Genomic DNA, 17,669 nt, shown 5'->3' on the forward strand with positions numbered 1-17,669 from the left:
CCCCCAGCTATTCTTGTACCGATGAATGAATCAACAGTATAGTCTCTTTTGGAAATCCTGCAAAATGTTTAAAAAAAAAAACACACAGCACTTGGAAGAATTAATTACAGAAGCCATAAGACAAGCTGCTTTTGCTGAATAGCAGTTTCCAGTTGGCCATCATGATGAGTCCCAATTAGCGCATTGTGCACTGAGATAAGCGGCGGTAATCACTGGGTGGAGGGCCGACTTACTTACTTACTTATAAACCGAAAAGGGGATGCACAATGGGACCCGGCGTCGTGGCGAGCAGCTAATGAGCAGACATGATTCACGCGAGCGTTCCCCCACAGAGAGCCTCGACTTACACGGGCAGAGTGAAAGCGACACATTCCACCAGGCCGCCTGGCGGAGCCCGCAAGTGCGAAGAAGCGATTAAAAGTGTCTCTTTTGCAGAAGATGGATGAAAGAAAGTCCGAAAAGGCTCACGGCGGAGTTGTCGAGTGTAAACATTTTCATCGGTGTGGACGTGGCGGGAAATGTCTGGCTTTATACAACAGAGGGCGAAGCTTGCTCAGTAAAACTGAAACGTCTTGGCAGGGGTGAACTTGCTGGTAACGAGGACTCCAAACTTTTCACATCGCACATGTGATGTGATAATGACACTCCCCAGGTAGTCATTAATGCATCGTGTATAATTGTCCGGCGTCACAACTGCTCAAAACAGATCACGCGTGGTCGGGGAGGTCAGAATTTCACTCTGCACGTTGCTATTTTTTTTTCTCACTAGAGTTCCGTCCCCGCGTGCTTTTAACAACCAAACAAGTCAAAATGTTAATAAAAATTGAACATGTTCAATTTTTTTTTAACGAACCGTTCACGCTTTCAATTGACTTTTACCTGTAACAGTGTGAAATTCAACATTCTTATTCGTATCCTGCAATGCAACTTGAATTTTCGTTTAAAATGGCTTGAACCTTATTTATGATCATTATTACTATCTTATAGTCAAGTCTGATGGTATACTATACCACGCTTGACATATTTACAAAGATGATTAGTGGGAAAAGGAATCGTACTGCCTGTAAGAACTTGTACATTTTCTATCATATTGTATCGTATGCTAAGAGCGTATGCAAAGTTCAAAGAACGTTTGATTAAGTGATGATGAATGAGATGAAAGGGCAGCAATGGAAAAGTTTTCACTTCTTCCTACTCCCTCTGAACATGCACTGTATGTATAAGCGGGTCAATTGGGTTTTGACACCCTCAAAACCGCCATCTTTCTCAACTTTGCTCCGATAATGCCGGGTTCTAGTCTTTGATGTGCGGGGTGAACTCAGGTGAAGACTGTCAAATATGCCAGCGGTAGTTGTGAGCTGGGAAATCTCCATCCCGACTTTTTAAAGCCCCTCGCGCCGCGATTGGACGAGAGCGATCACGTGGCGCAGTGCAGTCAGTCTCTGTGCCGTGCCTGGAGCCAGCGCTGAGTGGAGCCTGTCTGCCAGCAGCTTCAGCAGCGGCTCGATCTGGAACCCCAGCACACTCACTGACAATTCAACGAGCCCCCCCCCCCAACCCCCCTCTTTTTTTTTTCTTCTTATTTGCCGAGGATTATTGTTCACCATGGGCGACAAAAAGAGCCCTACCAGGTAATGCGATCGCCCGGCGACCAATCTGCGCTCGCTCGAGGCGTCGCGGGCTCGATCTTTGGACGCGTTTCCTTCACTCGGGGATCGTTGCTGCCTTTTTCAATCGCCGTGCCACAGCTAGCTAGAATCGTGCAGTCACTATGGCGGCTTCTCGCGCCCCGACAAGCCAGTCCCTTAACAAAGGGATTTTTGCACGGGCTGCGCCTGGCATTCTCTGAAAGGCTCTTCCGTCTCTAGGCAGCGCGCTGGGCCGCCCGATGTCGAATTGGACATTGTTTAGTATCGCGCGGCACGTTAAGCTTCGATGCCGAAAACGACGAGCGCTGCCTGCTAGGCTAACTGGCGAGATCCAATCGGACGGCGTTTCGCAGTCGTCCGCTCGTCAGCAATTAGGAGATTACCGACGAGCTCCACTTTGCGGGACGCGAAGCCCAAAATTCGGGCACGAAGCCCCGATCCTCTTGGCGCCGTGCCTTGAAACGTCTGATCTTGTCGCCCCCGGTTCGCCCGGAATCGCCGCTTCGTGGTCATTTCGGAAATGTGTCAATAACGGGCTTGCACGTCTCAACTCACCAGAACGCGCGCGCGCGTGTGTGTTTGTGTGTGTGTGTCTTGTTTGTCAGGCCAAAAAGACAAGCCAAGCAAGCTGACGACGGCTACTGGGACTGTAGCGTCTGCACCTTTCGGAACACAGCCGAGGCTTTTAAATGCAGCATCTGCGATGTGAGGAAGGGCACATCAACAAGGTATCGTAGCGCTCGCTCGCCCCCCCCCCCCCCCCCCCCTCCTTCTCTCTGGAAGCAAGCACCCGTGGTGCGTCGATATTTAGAGGAATGCAACTTTGATCGACAGCGGGACTTTGTAACGACCACTTAAGCTTGAAGGGTTTGCTCGGATTTTAAGGTTGTCAGTAAGGTAAAGCATGTCACTGCTGAACAGAAGTGTGTGTGTGTGTGTGCGTGTGCGTGTGTATGTGTGTGTTGGGGGGGCATGCTGGTTGAAGGTGCTCGGATGGAGAAACGGCAGCGGAGTGGGGAAACTGTGAAAGGTGTGTGCGCGCCAGTCTGCTTGGTTCCATACTAGTTTGGATTTGCTGATTAATTGTGCGCGGCATGCTTGTGCAGCGTTCAATGAAGGGACATTGAAGAGTTGGACATCCACGTGTGTGTGTGTGTGAGAGTGATTTGGTGGCCAGCACAACGCGGTGGTTGTTTTCCATGTCATCTTCCGAATGTACTCCAGTTCCTTTAGTCCGTTAAGGTGATCGCAATGTCTGTACCAGTCGGGTTTACATGGAGCCTTTTATTAATTGATTTTTTTGGCAATCATTCCGAATGAAGATTTATGGTCACCCGTTTACTTGTAACGTGATTTTTCCATTCATCAGATCAGAGCAGTAGCTGTGATAGCGTTAACACTTTTTCTTCAAGCGACGTCTTGATAAAACCAAGTTCCAAGTACTTTAAAACAAGTTCTCCTGTCACGGGCGAGTTCTGGTCAGCCGCTGCCATTTTAACCCGCGCATACAATGACTCCATATTAACATCAAAATGGAGAATGAGCAGGGCAGGCGCCTGTGAATCCAAATGTAATTGCATTCCGATTCAGCCTTTTTCATTTTGACGGGAATTTGCTTCATTCCAACGGGAATCCAGGGCCCCGTGTCAACTTGGTATGTCGAGCGCGCTTGTCTTCAGTGAGAAGAAATGTTGCGGTGACATTTCTCAGAAGACACTTGAGATGAAATCACCCAATCGCATGTGATGCTGGGATTCCCTTCAGGTTCTTAATAAGGACGCCCCCGCTTTCCTGGCAGCGAGTCTTTTCGATGACAAATAAGTGTGCGGCACAACTTTTGTTTTGCGCTCGTCATCGGTTGCGCGATGAGACTGAAACGCAGATGAGTCATTTGTGGTTTTCAGAGGAGCCCTTTGGCTTCTAACCTTTCCACTTGTGGGTTCACATCGAGCGCCGGGCCAGCGCCCGTCAGGACCGGGGGAGAGCGTAACCTCTGCCGTTTGACTGAGAATCCGAAAGGTGGACTTCCAGCATAATGGTCTGCCCCCCCCCCCCCCCCACGTCCTTTTTCCCCGGCAGCGTGCTTCGGAGCACCGCGGCTGATGATGCATGCCGAGCACGCTCCGCATAAAAGCAGGAAACAGATCGGCGCTTTGGCAAAAGTCCGCTGGTTTCTATTTGGCCGGTGACATCACCGCAGTGCTCGTCGTGTCGATCTGTTTGATCTGAGAGCAAAACCCTTTGATTCGTGCATTTGTTACGTCGTCGGCTGGCCTTTCATTTTAATGCGTACCAGCGCTTCCCACTGAATTCAATTATGGAGGATCGGCGGAGGCATTTCGCTGTCATGTCGCGGAACAACCGTCTCATGTTGGTTGGTGTTTTAAACGGTGACACGCTTCTGCTCTGTGAAGGAGACGCTCGTCCGCAGCTGCCTTGAGCAAAGTCGTTTGGCGTTTCTACGATTTGATCAGGCTGGGACAACGCTGATTTCAGAGAAGAACTTTGTCCTCATGTTCCTCTGTCGGTCTCCCGCTTTTGTGTTTTTCTGGTCTGGGATGGGGCTGAGGGAATCGATGCACGTTTGATTGTCGGTCTCCACTTGCAGTTCTTAGCGCGGAATGAAAAGGGGAGCCAAGTGAGAACGCGAGCTCCAATAGGTGAGAGGGAAGAGGTTAAAAATGAAACTTCATGAGCATTTTGAAACGCGGACACGATATTTGTATTGTTGCCAGTTGCGGGCAAAGCAGGGCCGTCTGCCAGAGCAAAGTCGGCACAACCGAGGAATGAAGTAGCGTCCTTTACCTTGATGCGCTTCGGCGGGAGATCTGACGGAAATCAACACGGCGCGCACTTAGCCTGCGAATGCTGCGTGCGGATCTTCATTTTGCTCATTTGATTTCAGAGCTGACTTGCGGCGGGCTCTTGGGCGTCGTGCTCACCATTTCATGCGTCACTGTTCGCATGTCTGTATCTGATGCTTAAATCTACTAAGTATACAAAAAAAAACTTAAACGATGGTCTTTGTTTGCAGAATCCAGCATGTTTCGATCTTAGGGCCAAATAGTGCGTATTTGTGAGAATGTGACTTGAATCGGATCTTTCTGCCCGCTTTTTTTTTTTTTTTTTTACGTAGAAACTAAGACAGAGCAGTTAAATATTCAGCAACGGCAAACTACACACGGGACAGATCCCCTTATTTAGTCGGCTAATGGCGGCCGCACGACTTGGCTGACTCGTAATGGCGGCTGCCGCATTGGCCGAGCGAGTATCCTGTCTTCTGTTGACATCGGCTGTCGGCGCCGACATCAATGCGAAAGCATCCCCAAATCGCGTTCCATCGTTAGTTGCATACACAAAGCGATCGCTAATCCATCAAAATATGCTCTCATCGGTTAAAATTGTATCCTACGGTGCCGGCTCACATTAGCGAGTCGCCGCCAGCCGGGCGGCCATTTCCGTCCGGCCAGCGAGCCGTCGCGAGCGGCAAGTTTCCGCTCGGCTTGCGACAGTCGCAGAGGCGCGATGCTTTTGATGCTGACAAGTCTGACACCGTTGCCGGTCCCACAGATCAATTAAAAAGAAAATAAACGGGCTTACGCAAGGAGAGAAGGAAAAGCAGTTGTTTAAACGTCGCTTCTGGTCTGCGGCTGGTGACCGTTTCGCTAAGCGTTGCACCGCTTGTCAGTTGATAAATTATTCCATTTAATTCTTATTCCACGATCGCAGTATTAATCGCAGCGCTGGCCCATATGATGTGTTCTTCAGAGTGGGGGTGGGGGTGAGGGGGGGGTTCCGGTTTATTTCCGTTCCCCTTGAAGGCACGTTGTATTATGTTACGGTCTCCAGAGCTTGCACTCTACCGAGCTTTCAGAGAAGCATCTGTTGGAGTTGCGGTCGCTCATCGTCGTGAGTGAATCGGACAGTCAATCCTCACGCGTGAAATTTGGAGCCGCTCGACAGAACCTTGTTCAATGATCGGTACGCGTTTCTAAATGGACGCCTTAAGTGGCAGCCGTTTGAAAGCGTCGCGACACTTGGCCAGAAAATTGTAGACGGAAGCGGTCAGCAGACTCCTCACTCAAAGCGGAATCGGCGGATACTTTGTCAAGTCAGGCCGTTTTCGACAGCGTTGTGACTTCGATAAAGCGAACAACCGCACGACTCGGTCGTCATTGCGAACGTTGCTCGAACGAGTCTGTGGACGTTAAGGCAGAGGAGACCGTGTGCGATTGATGATGAAGGACAGGTCAAAGCTCGCCCCGTGTCCAAGTGTGAACTTGGAAAACCTGCCGCGGGCGGGCCCGGGGCCCCAGGTAACCGTCGGGCCGCCGTTTTCATTTGTCTTCGCGGAGGCAAAGAATGTGTGTTAACAAGGGCAAACTCCGGCGCTGACATTAGCATCCGGGGACAGTTCCTCCCCCATCAGCGTGCAGCCTAACGAACCTGTTGACCCGGTCCTGCGCGGTGATGTAACTCGATACCCGGGGAGGCTAAATCGAGCCTCTACCTCTGTGACTGTGAAACAAGACAAGCCGTCTGCCTTTTGCACCTGACCCCGATGCCCCTTCGCCGCTCCATTCTTTGCGAGATGTTGGCACTCGCCAACATTTCTGCCGTCGGAAGCCCAGTTGCGCAGAGTTGTGCGCTTTGGACTGGAGTTTGCTTTGCGCTGATGTTTAATCTGCTCTTCTGGGAGCCCCCCCTGGGGGGCCCCGGGAGAAGACATTAAGAGCCCTCTAAAGTTGATAAATGGGAGCCATCGCGTGAACTCTTAAGGTACCTCGGTCGGCGACTGCAGCGGTGCCGCCGTCTCCCTTTTTCGCCGATTTTCAAATTGCTTCCATCCAAATGAAATACTTTGGGTGTGATGTCAAAGCAGGGCTCCGTCGAGAAGTTGTCCAAGCGGCGCCGCGTTCGTTGCTGCCGACGAAAGGCAAATGGAATTCACAGAAAACCATCACATTTGGGAGTAGCTTTTGTGTTTTTTGGTCGTGATTCCGAAGCCGTTGCGGCGCGTCGCGCTCTCCGTGTGCTTGCGAATCACATTCGGGCGCGGGTGTCAAACGTAAGGCCCGCGGGCCGGATTTTGGCCCGCCGCATTTTTTCGGTGTGTCCCGCGAAAACAAATCAAACATGTCCAACTTGCACCACGCTTGCTAAAATCTGCACCAAAAGAGAGAGATTGTGAACATTTTCTTGTCGCCAAACCTCTCATGGCAGTAAATTAAATACGATTTTTTATTCTTGACCTGTTGATATAGTTTCAGTTATAATGGTGACAAAAATGAGTTTCACACCCCTGCGATGGAGCGACGCAAAAATGTGCTTGCTCCACAGTAAATGGTGTCAACTTTTCGATGGAATTTATTTTTTTTTGTCCCCAAAAAAAACTTGCAAAGCGACCTGACAGTCTGTGAATTGATTTCTCATTGCTGTAAAACAACGGCCGTTGCATAATTGACAGCTGTTGCGACATGCGCGGTCAAAATAATGGGCCACGGAAATTACCTCATGCATACTGCGGCAGATTTGTACAATAAATGTGCTCACATTTGGTGTGGCGCTCGATTCATGCATTCGAAACTTCAGACATTTTCAATGCAGAATATGCCATGTGTAAATTCTCGCGGACACTCGGTGCCACGGCTCGCCGCTCGCCAACGTCTCTGCGAGGCGGAGAGATTTCTTGTCGCCTTCATTTTTCAAGCATCGCGGCAACGGCTGCGGGAGTCGCATTTTTGGTGGAAGAATGCAAGCCGGAGTGACAGATGAAAATGAACATGACCAATGCCCAAGTTCTGATCGCGCTTCGGTGTGTCCTTATTGGAAAGTAAAGGATGAGTGTGCCCCCCCCCACCCCCTCCCTTTTTTTTTTTTGTCATTCACAATCATGGAGATGGTATAATCCATCCACTCCACAACTGCCACATTTAGACAAAAAGGTTTTGGAAAAATGGCGTTATGTAAGTCGGGCACGCCGGCGCACAATTTCTTGTCTTAACCCCCCCCCCCCCGCCCTGCTCATAGGAAACCAAGCGCCTTGCCTTATCCAGCATTATCAGCATCTGCACTCCAATCGTAAGCGGGTGTTTTTGTGGGGCGTCCTAATCTTTAGACGCTACTTGCCAGATTTAAAAATTCTTCATGACTATTTGTGGCGTTTGACAGAGCGTAAGTGATTCGCTACAATCGCCGATTCTGCACCCTGACAAAAAGTGGCAAATGTTGAGCGCTGAATTGCGGCGCGTTACCGTTCAGGGGAAAAGACCACCGTGCAAAGCAACTGAGCGTAACCGCGGCGTGGGAAGTGCGGTTGGGGGGGGGGGTCTCCAAAGAGTTTGTCAAAAAGACTTTTGAGGACAAGCGCAAGAGAGAACGAGGGCATTTGTCAATGTTGAGTCACCGCTCGCTGGAATATAACAAAGCATACAGATCGAGAGGAGATTATTACTGGGCTAAAGCTTTGCGGTCGGCGAGAGCGTGCGCGCGCGTTGCAGGAGAGACGGGCTATGGATGGCTTTTCAGCGGGATGTGCTCATTCAGCCAAGAGTCTCAAGGGGCTCCAAAGCAGAATGATGCACGTCATTATCCATTGAGCGGGAGCCGGTGCCAACAGGTTTTTTTTCTTCTCCCTCTCTCTTCATCGCAGCACCATCAAGCCGGGCAGGGGGATCGACTCCGAGTACGATATAGCGCCGTCGCGCTTGCGATGAGAATGAGGCGCGATATTTCCCGTTCACGGCAAATGAGATGAGATGGGGACAAAGTTAGAAAAAGCGCCGCGTGCGCTATGACAACTCTCGTAACCGCTTCCTTCATCTTGGTTTTGTGTCATCGGAAGTTGCGACGACGCCGGCGCTTTTCGTTATTCGCCTTAAACGCGAATCGCGACAAAGCAGGGAAACCCCTCGGTACGGAATGCCGCGTCACTCTCCCTCCGCGAATCCGAGATTTGTGCTCGCGTGTCGAACGGGCTTTCAACGCACACGATCCTTACTCATCACAAATGTCCGCTGCAGTTGAATGAATGCGTTGTGTTGTTTGAGGAATTCCGTTTGTGCGGCGAGATTGCGAGACTCGAGCTTGGGCTCGATGAGCGTGTTTTTCACCTGTGGGATGCCAACACAGCAGAGATCACCTCCTTTATTTTTATGTTACATTTTCCTTTGACGTTCATTATGAATCCAGACATTTTGGCTTTTCGAAGTCTCATAAACATAAATGACCGTGTGCCTACTTTTAGCTCATTCGCTCCCAAAGACGTTTTTAAACGTCTTTTCAGACATGGTCTAAAATTGGCTCTGCCAAACGCTCGCTTCTGACTTGCCCACGAGCACATTCGGTTCAGCTTTAGTGACTGACTACAATCTCGGGAACCATAAAAATGCAACGGCCACACTCTTGAGTTTTGCTTGAACTGCCTCGCCCGGAGTTCAAATTTGAAGCGTTCGTATTTGTTGCTGTTTGAAGAAAATGATGAGTGCCATCCGGAGAAGGTCATTTTCACATACAAAGTAAAAAACAAAAACAAAAAACAACTATGTATCCTGTCTGTAATGTCTCTGCTGTGCGGATTGAGTCGCTGTTGCTGCTTCCACGTTGGCAACGGTGGGCATTTCTCACCATTTCACCTTTGCTGATTCCCATTCAGTTCGATTAGCGCCGCGTGTTTTTTCTCTCTCGAGCCAATTCGATTTTCTTTCTTCACTTTCCGCGATTGGAATTCGTGCCAGAAGAAACGTGCGTTGGAATGCAACGTTTTCCACCAAGTGAAAAGCTCTTCTAAAAAAGGGAGTAAATCATAAAAAAAAAAAAATAATAATAATCTAGGATCTGCTCTCTCAATGTTTTGCGTCAAGCCGCGTGTTTTTTTTTTGTAAACAAGAGAATTTCATCTCGCTTTTTAAGAGAGACACTTTTTTGTCCATGTGTTTGATTGCATCTTACCTTTCATCCGTTTAATGCGTCTTCTGACTTTGATGAGGTGAGAAACTTCGTTTTCATCCGCCTTGCCCCCCCCCCCCCTGAAATAAAATGCGTGTCCTTCTCCTCGGCCGTTTGCCTCGAAAGAAGGAGAAAAAACAGGAGAGCCTCGTTCCCTGCTGTCGTTAAATTGCGTAGCGGGCCCCGGCCGATGTGGCCGCATTTTTGCAACCGAAATGAACCCGAGCCCAAATGGTACCAAGCCGTGCCGGTGCTGTGTGTTGTGTGCTGGAATAGCCGCTTCTTATTCCTTCTTTTGAAACGAGCCCAAAAAGGGGATGGTTGTCGTGATCAGACAACAATCGCAACGCTCACATTAAAAGCCCCGAAATCCCGACTTGCAAGTCGCGAGATGAAGCCCTGAATGGAAAATGCCTCTGTCACGAAGTGAGAATGGAGAGAGAGAGAAGCAGTCGAGAGCCGGGCTCTTCTTCAGGCACTGCCTGTCCTCATTTAACCTGCTGAGCGCGCGCTCACACACACACACACACACACACACAAATGACCCGATCCAATGTCACAACACTTTTGCACTTGCCTTGATCAATTGTACGTTGAGGGGGTACACCAGATGCGGTTTTATTGATCATGCCGTGGCGCAGTGACGCATCCAAGTCACAATGTAACCTCAGCTTTTTTTTTTTTTAAATTATGCATTTGTTTGCAGTCAGTGAAGCTGCACACCATACTGTACCACACACACACACCACAAACAAAAAAAAAAACGTGCTCTGCAACAAGGCTCGCTTCACGATGGTGGGGGGAGGGGGGGGAGGCTCCCATGCGTCCGCATAATCCTCAAAGTGTCATGCAAGTGTTGACACAGATGAATGCGTGACGATCATTTGTTGGTTCATGCTTGTCAGCACATGACGGGGGATCTTTTGTAGTTCAACCAACCCCCACGGCCTCCCCGTATGCGCCGTGGAAGGGATGTGCCGCGAGATCGGGCTGCTTAGCGAGTCATGTGGCCACCAGCTCTGAAGCTCGCCGACCAAATTGGCGCACAAAAACAGGCGCAGCCTTTTCAGGGGGCTAAATGTCACGAAATTTGACTTGACTGAAAATCCCTTTTTGTGCTGGTGCTCAACGTTGCTGTTGGCCGTGTGTCAATGAGTCGGTGCACCGTCGTTTGTCCGAGTTGGGTCACTCTGTGCGTCTGAGCTGGCCTCTCACGTTTCCAGCCATCGCATTCGCTGGTCGCGGCGGGAAATAATTGCTTGTCCTCGTCAGCTTCTTGAGTTGCCGGCGTTAACTCCCGCTCCATCTCGATCTCTTTCACCCGCTCTCTCCGTGAATCGCGTTCTGTGTGTTCTGACGGTCTCGATGCTTCATATCAAGAAATACAGAGCTGCCAAGTTTTCCGACGCCAGTCGCCACGTGTTTCGCTAGATGACGGGCAAAAAATGGACATTTTGCGTGCGGGGTGAACTTTGAGTGAGCGAGCGAGACAGCCAGTGGCTATCACACACTTGACGTACTGCGGCGTGTGATCGATTGGCCCAAGTCGCGAGAATGCTCGTGTTGTTGTGAGTCTTTCCGGTGGTTTGGCTGGGTCGCCAATCTTTCCTCACAAAATGCGAAATGTTCTTGACAAAAAAAAAAAAAAAAAAAAAAAAGAAACAAAAAACCTCTTGACAAATAGTACCTGAGCTGAGAAGCGTAGCTTCACCGAGATCCGACTACGTAAGGAGCTTTTCAAGATAGCACCAGTAACTTTGGGCCTTCCTGTCACGAGTGACACACATCCTGCCAACAGCATCAGAATCGATGCGTACCCAGAGGGGGGGGGGGGCGTCAATCGTCCGTTGCAATGCAAAGGGGAGGCAAGATAGCGTCAAAGGATTTCCCGCTGCGAGGGCTTGCGCTCACTCGGTGTGACGCGCCAGAAACGTCTTGGCAGCGAGCAGCGTGTTGGAGGAGCAATTTCAACAGTTGGACTCCCAGGTCGGCTCCAGCTTGGGCCTCCTCTTGCAAAAGCATTCTCACGCTTTCTTTATATTGGATCGCCGTTGATTTTTCTTGCCTTAATAACCACATGAAGCGGAGAATATTTGTTCATTTATGTCATGCAATGACTATCAATGCCGCTTGCTTGTTTTCATGCCGAGAGGGGTCCGAAGTGACTGTACACCAGCTGACTCTGGGCAAGAGGTGCTCGTCACTCCACCGCAGCACTTTGAAATCTAATGAACTGGACCGAGTTTAGACATACTTAATAAGGACACACACAAAAAAAAAAAAAAAGTCCACGTAATTGACCCATGTTGTGCGTTCACGTTTGCCCGCTCAGTCAAAGTCAATGTTGCTGCTGCAGCACAAAACCACCGAGCCCACAACGTAACCGCAGGCCAGCTCCTGCTCTCGTTGCAAACCATGACGCACATCAGCAGTGTTGATTTTAATCAATATCCCCGCCCCCCTCGGATAAACGGGCATTTGTAAATTAATTCCCCACCCATTACCGGACATACGATTCAAGCCATGTCAGGGAATTGCGGTATGGAATCCTGATGCGCCGTTGGCCGAATGTCCGCATTTTGTACTTCTGCAATCAATCTGGGCTTTCCCAGCCTCAAATCATGGCCGCAAGTAAGAAAATCTCGGGAAAGAGAGAGAATGTTCAGGTCGTGGAAAGAATGCGATTTTAGGTACTTTGTGACAAGTATCGAAAAGCGAAAACGATGATCCACACATTGCGGAGTCGATATTCATTTATGGTCAATATTCATTATTTATGGACTAGTTTTGGGCTGGAACAGAATGACAAATGAATTGTGATACTTGATTGAACCGCAATCCGGGCTACGGGAATAATAGGCGGGTTGCACAGCACAGCTAAGACACACTTGTGGACAAAAGGGCCTTTCTATTGCTCCCCGAACTGGTCGCTGGGGACTCCTCGGCTTGATGGTATATTTTACAAACGAAAAAGCCAAGATGAGATGAATGTTTTCAGTCCATATTAGCATTTATGAGCCCAATAATGGTCCCCGAAGGGCAAGAGCCCGGGGGCGCCGTCTAGCCATGCAAAAAAAAATAAAAAAGCATGGTGCCAAAGCCCACGGCTCATCATCATTCGCGACAGCTGCTGTATTGATTTGAGAGCGGTGCGAAGCATCGTGACATGATGCTCTATTATGGCCTCATTGATTGACTTGCGGTCAACTCCGCAATCCCGCCCGCTGCGCTTGCGGTGCAAGTGTCTGAAATAGCCGGGGGGGGGGGGCGCGGGGGAGATTAGATGCGTTTGTTGCGGGCCGCAGAGCGCTAATCTGACTGTCTAATGTTTGAAAGTGTTGACCAAGTAGACGACAAGGAGTGTTCGGACTCTGCCGAAGTCTTGAACGGCCTTCGCGTGCTTGCTTGCGAAGCATTTAAATGTCTGAGATTTTATTTTTTGAACTTGTGAGTATGAGGTTGTCAAGATGCTTCGGCAGTATGGATCTGCATCGGGAGCCGAGGTGCTGATTTATTGGTTCTTATCCTGGGCCTTTTGACTCTTCTCGAGTTATGACTTTGTCCGCTTGAGCAACGTTTCTGTTTATGCTAGCTAGCTAAGCGGTGCGGCAGCTCCATCGCGTCTCGACTCCGCGACAAATGGGGGGGCCGTGCCCGCTGTAATCAGATTAGAAGACCTCAGCGATGTGCTGCAAATGTCCCACCTTGTGATCCCCGCCATTCGTTTTATGACGGCCGCGCCCTAATGAGATTAGCTCTCAAACAGCGCCGCGCGAGAGCTACCGGGAGTGGGGCGGCCCTTTCGTGCGCGAGCTGCTAGCTCGTTGCCTGTTGCGTGAGCGCACTTGGCCGCGGGGGCTCCATCAAGAGGCTAATCCATAGTTGGCCGTCCTCCACAGGAAACCCAGGATCAACTCCCAGCTGGTGGCCCAACAGGCGGCCCAGCAGTATCCGATGCCGCCCCCGGCTAAAAAAGAACGACGGGAGCGAAGCGAGCGCCCAGATAGGGAGCGGGCGGACGGCGAAGGAGAGCGCGCCGTCGGGGAGGCTCGCCCCGAAAGCGAGCGCCCCGAGATAGTGAGGCCCGAGAGAGACACGCCTCCTCCCGAGAAGGACAAGAGTGACAAGGAGCAGCCGGTCCAAGACAAAGCCGACAGAGAGACAGACATCATCCCGAAAGACATCATCCCGTCCATCACAAAGAAGCCCGGCATCAAAAAGGGCAGGTGAGTGGGCGCCGAGGCGGGGAAGGAGACTTTTCTTTTTTGCCGAGGGGGGCCCGTCGCCTGACCGCTCTTTGCGTCGGCCCTCCCCCAGACCCAAATCCGACAGCCACCCGAGTCCACCCAGTGACAAGCAGAGCATACAGTCTGGCAAATCGGCAACCAAGACCAACAAGAACGATCACATTTCCAGGTCTGTGTGTCGCGTAACGGCCCCGCTCGTAAGTCAAGGTGCCCGCTGTACATTGATTGCGGGCAAGGCCGACGGATGCGGCGAGTGGGAAGGCGCGCTCGTCGACGCGGACCCGAGGCGCCGGCGCGCCGGCTGAAGCCGCTGACCTTTTCTCTCCCTCAGGCCCAAACTGAAGAACGTCGACCGCAGCACGGCGCAGCAGCTGGCCATCACCGTGGGCAACGTGACGGTGATCATCACAGACTTTAAGGAGAAGAGCCGCTCCTCGTCCACGTCCTCGTCCACCATCACGTCGAGCGCGGGCTCCGAACAGCAGCACCAGAGCTCCGGCTCGGAGAGCATGGACAAAGGCTCGTCGCGCGCCTCCACGCCCAAAGGCGATCTGTCCGTGGGGCACGACGAGTCCTTCTGAGGGCCGGCGCCGTTCTCCGTTGACCCCGCCCACTCGACCCCCTTTTCACACACCCCCCACTTTGGACACGATGGATCGCAAAGGGGGAGAGCCTTTTGACCCCCCCTCGGCGGCGCCGCCTCCATTCCATGACCCACCTGGATGCGGCCTGGAGGAAGGTCGCGCGGGTGCACCCGGCGCGCAGGAGAAGATCTCCGGCGGGAGCGGGAACAGGAGCCGCGGACTACACGAGAGTTAACGCCCATGCTAGCGTCGAGACACTTGTAGGTATTGTTTTATATTTGGACGTGGGTGTGAGGCCAAGTCGATCTTTTAGTTTTTGTCAAACATTTCTCCGCCAGGCACAATAACCACCCTCGTTTTGTTATTATTATTATTATTTGTACCCTTATTTATTACCTGTTGCACCTGTATTCTTTGATATATTTTTTTCCTGATGATGTTGAAGCTTGGCTACTTAGCTCTGCCGACCGACCGATCGTTCCCTCAGTGTTTTTAATGCAGTTTGAAATGATGCCAGACCACACACACACACACACACACACAAAAAGGTGCTAGATACACTGTGAAAAAGTTTTGCAGATCTCCCAATCGCTCAAGGTGATGAAGAATCCGATTGAACGTGACTCCCTTCCCTCCACAATACTGTCTCACTCTGAACACCGTTGGGACCTTCCTCATGGCTGCCGTGTGCTGTCACAAGTCCAAATACTCCACTTTGAACGAATAATCTTATCCAGTATTGTTGTGTCCTTAACTGTACAGTGTAGGCTGTTGTGTAAAACACTAAAAGCTGTAGGTATTTGCTCCGTTTCCGTTGTGCAAATGTTGAGTTCCCTGGCTCGAGGTGAAGCGGAAATTGGGAGTTTTTCCCGAGGCGACCGAAGGAACGGGTGTGCGGCGGTCCCTCTCGGTGAAACCGATGCGGGTCTGTCGGCGTTTTTCTCGTGAAAAACCCCCGCGAGAGGCGACTGCAAACCAGTTGATTTCTTGAGAGAGTTTCATGTCGTTCTTGTTTCTTTTTTTGCTCAATCTTAATTTAAAGGCCGCGGTCATCCGGAGGCGAACCTCAAATCACAATCGCGCTTTCCTATTTTAGAACCGCAAGGCTTGTCCGAGGGTTCTCATTCACTTCCACCCGACGCTGATACGAGAACAACCTAATTTCCTTTTCCCTGTATGAAATTGTATAAAGAATAAATGTGTATATGATATCTTAGTTTTATTTATTGAAGGACCAAAGGAATTTCATATTGACACGATACATAGAGGAATAACAATTTGAAATGCAATTACTGCAAATTATCTAATGTTTGAGATGAATAACAGTTGAAATAAATAAAGACTAATATAATCCCTGTTAATGGTCTTCTTCTTGTTCAATCTTGCTGCGCGCGGCGCACCGGACACGGGCTGAGTGGACCCGCCCCCCCACCACTCAATGTAGATGTAGCCCCGCCCCCGCCAGCACCCCACACCGCAACAGCTCAGGTCGTGACCGAGGTCCATGCCGGCAAAATTTGAGGGCGCCATTTCACAGGCACTTTCTCACCAAGGGAGAATCATTTTTTTGCAACTCGTATCAATTATTTCTTTCAGACATTTTTGCTTTTTAAGAAGTGTCTCCAATGTCATCGTGTGCTTTATTGCGTACAAATAATGCCATCAGCCTTCAAAGTGGGGGAGAAGCCAGGTGAAGAAAATGGACTGAAATGTTGGATTTTGTTGTTGTTGTTGTTTGTTTTTTTTACACAACCCAAAATAACCAGCCCCCGTTTTGTCATGCAATCTGTCCGAAATGGGACGAAGCGGCCGTCGTTTGGTTTGCCTTATCTGCCACCGCGTAGTAGCGCAAGCGAAAAGATTTGTCTTCAACTTTTGCCAAATGGTCATCGCAGTGTACGATGCATCGCTTGTACATATCGTTTTCACACCTGCAAACACGATGAAATGGCAAACGAAGCCCCTCGTTTCCTCTCCGCGCAAGCATTTCTGTTCTTGTGTGCCGCCAGTAACCTTAATTTACTGTGTAAAGATGGTTACGTTTTTTTTTTTAGCTTTGTTTGTCAGAGATTCAAATAGAGAGAACGCTTGTTTGCCGACTGTATCCCTTCAACGTGAGACCCCGACTCCGTGTCTTGTACAAACTCATTTCTTCCTCTAAGATGTCTTGTGCAAATGCTTTTGGAATTGATTGCTCTGTTTGAAAAGAAAGGCGGGAACAGTCGGAGAATCCATTTCTTTGTTTAATGCTTTACGTTTTCCTTCTTGGGTTTGTTTAACGTTGAGCCGATGTGTCATTGTTCCTCCCACTTCCACGTTTCTGGTGTGGAAATGTGCGTAGCGGATCACAGCTTCTTCGTCCAGCTTCTGATGTTGAAATAGGACCCGTTCCTGGCATGTGCACGACTTTGCGCTTTTATCGGCTAACCTGATCATTTCTCCTCTTGCTTCAAATAGAAATGTCTATTTATGAATTTTGCTTGTAGTTTTTCACAAATAAAAATTGTTGAAGTTTTCTCCGTTTTGCTGTCTGCTCTGTGTCTTTCCGCACGAATGCAACGGCGCGGTGAGCGTCTCTGGCCGGGGCGGGGCGCTTTATTGATTGAGCTGTACTCTGGGAGTGTTTGTTGGCACAAGTGTACTCGCACTTGACATGAGCGAGCCCATAAATTGTTGACAAGAGCTTTCAATCATCCAGGTCCCTCTTCCCCTCCGTCGCAGGCCGCCAATGTAGAATCTCCCGCCAACTGCTGACTTCCTTTTGGACCAAAAATCCCCTCCTTAACCTCTGATCTTTCAATAATGTTGGACCGAGAAGGGTTTGCCTTGCTTAATAATATCATCATTTCATTCGTCTTCTTTCTGTTTTTTCATCACCTTTTTATTTAATTTGTCATGTACGAAGAGTCGGATTTCCAGAGCGGTTATACTTATTCATTTGTAATTGTCACTGGCGGAGCTAGAGGGGAAAGAGGAGGGCACTGCCCCCCCCCCCCCCCCACCGCCACAAAATATGCTTGGACTCCCCGGCCCCTCCCCCCAGTTGTAAGGCCAGATAATATGAGAGGCATCTGTCAAAATGATGCGGTGAAGTTGTCCTCCGCGAGATGCGTACGGCTGTCTGTGTCACGTGTCGATCGGAGGGCGCCCAGCCTTTTTTGACCCACGATCGACTTTTCAAGCAACCAACCTGCCGATCGACCTGTTACACGCGCACACGCAGCATGATGTCTGCCCTTGAA

General features: G+C 50.1%; 1 protein-coding gene across 1 annotated transcript; it reads left to right on the plus strand.

Moving 5' to 3' along the window:
- Positions 1-1,467: 1,467 nt before the first annotated feature.
- rybpb (RING1 and YY1 binding protein b) lies at positions 1,468-16,942 on the plus strand. Its single transcript, XM_086118592.1, has 5 exons — positions 1,468-1,631; positions 2,255-2,377; positions 13,496-13,822; positions 13,914-14,012; positions 14,175-16,942. Exons 1-5 carry the CDS (start codon positions 1,606-1,608, stop codon positions 14,422-14,424), a joined length of 825 nt encoding a protein of 274 aa, XP_085974718.1. The 5' UTR covers positions 1,468-1,605; the 3' UTR covers positions 14,425-16,942.
- The last annotated feature ends 727 nt before the right edge of the window (positions 16,943-17,669 follow it).

The sequence above is a fragment of the Hippocampus guttulatus genome, chromosome 8 (genome assembly GCF_054856545.1).
Source record: "Hippocampus guttulatus isolate MCC_2025c chromosome 8, RoL_Hgut_1.0, whole genome shotgun sequence".
In the NCBI taxonomy this organism is placed as follows: domain Eukaryota; kingdom Metazoa; phylum Chordata; class Actinopteri; order Syngnathiformes; family Syngnathidae; genus Hippocampus; species Hippocampus guttulatus.

Coding starts and splice junctions, on each gene's coding strand:
- rybpb (XM_086118592.1), top strand. CDS start 1,606: ATGGGCGACAAAAAGAGCCCTACCAG. Junction 2,378..13,495: donor AGGAAGGGCACATCAACAAG/GTATCGTAGCGC, acceptor CGTCCTCCACAG/GAAACCCAGGATCAACTCCC. Junction 14,013..14,174: donor AAGAACGATCACATTTCCAG/GTCTGTGTGTCG, acceptor TCTCTCCCTCAG/GCCCAAACTGAAGAACGTCG.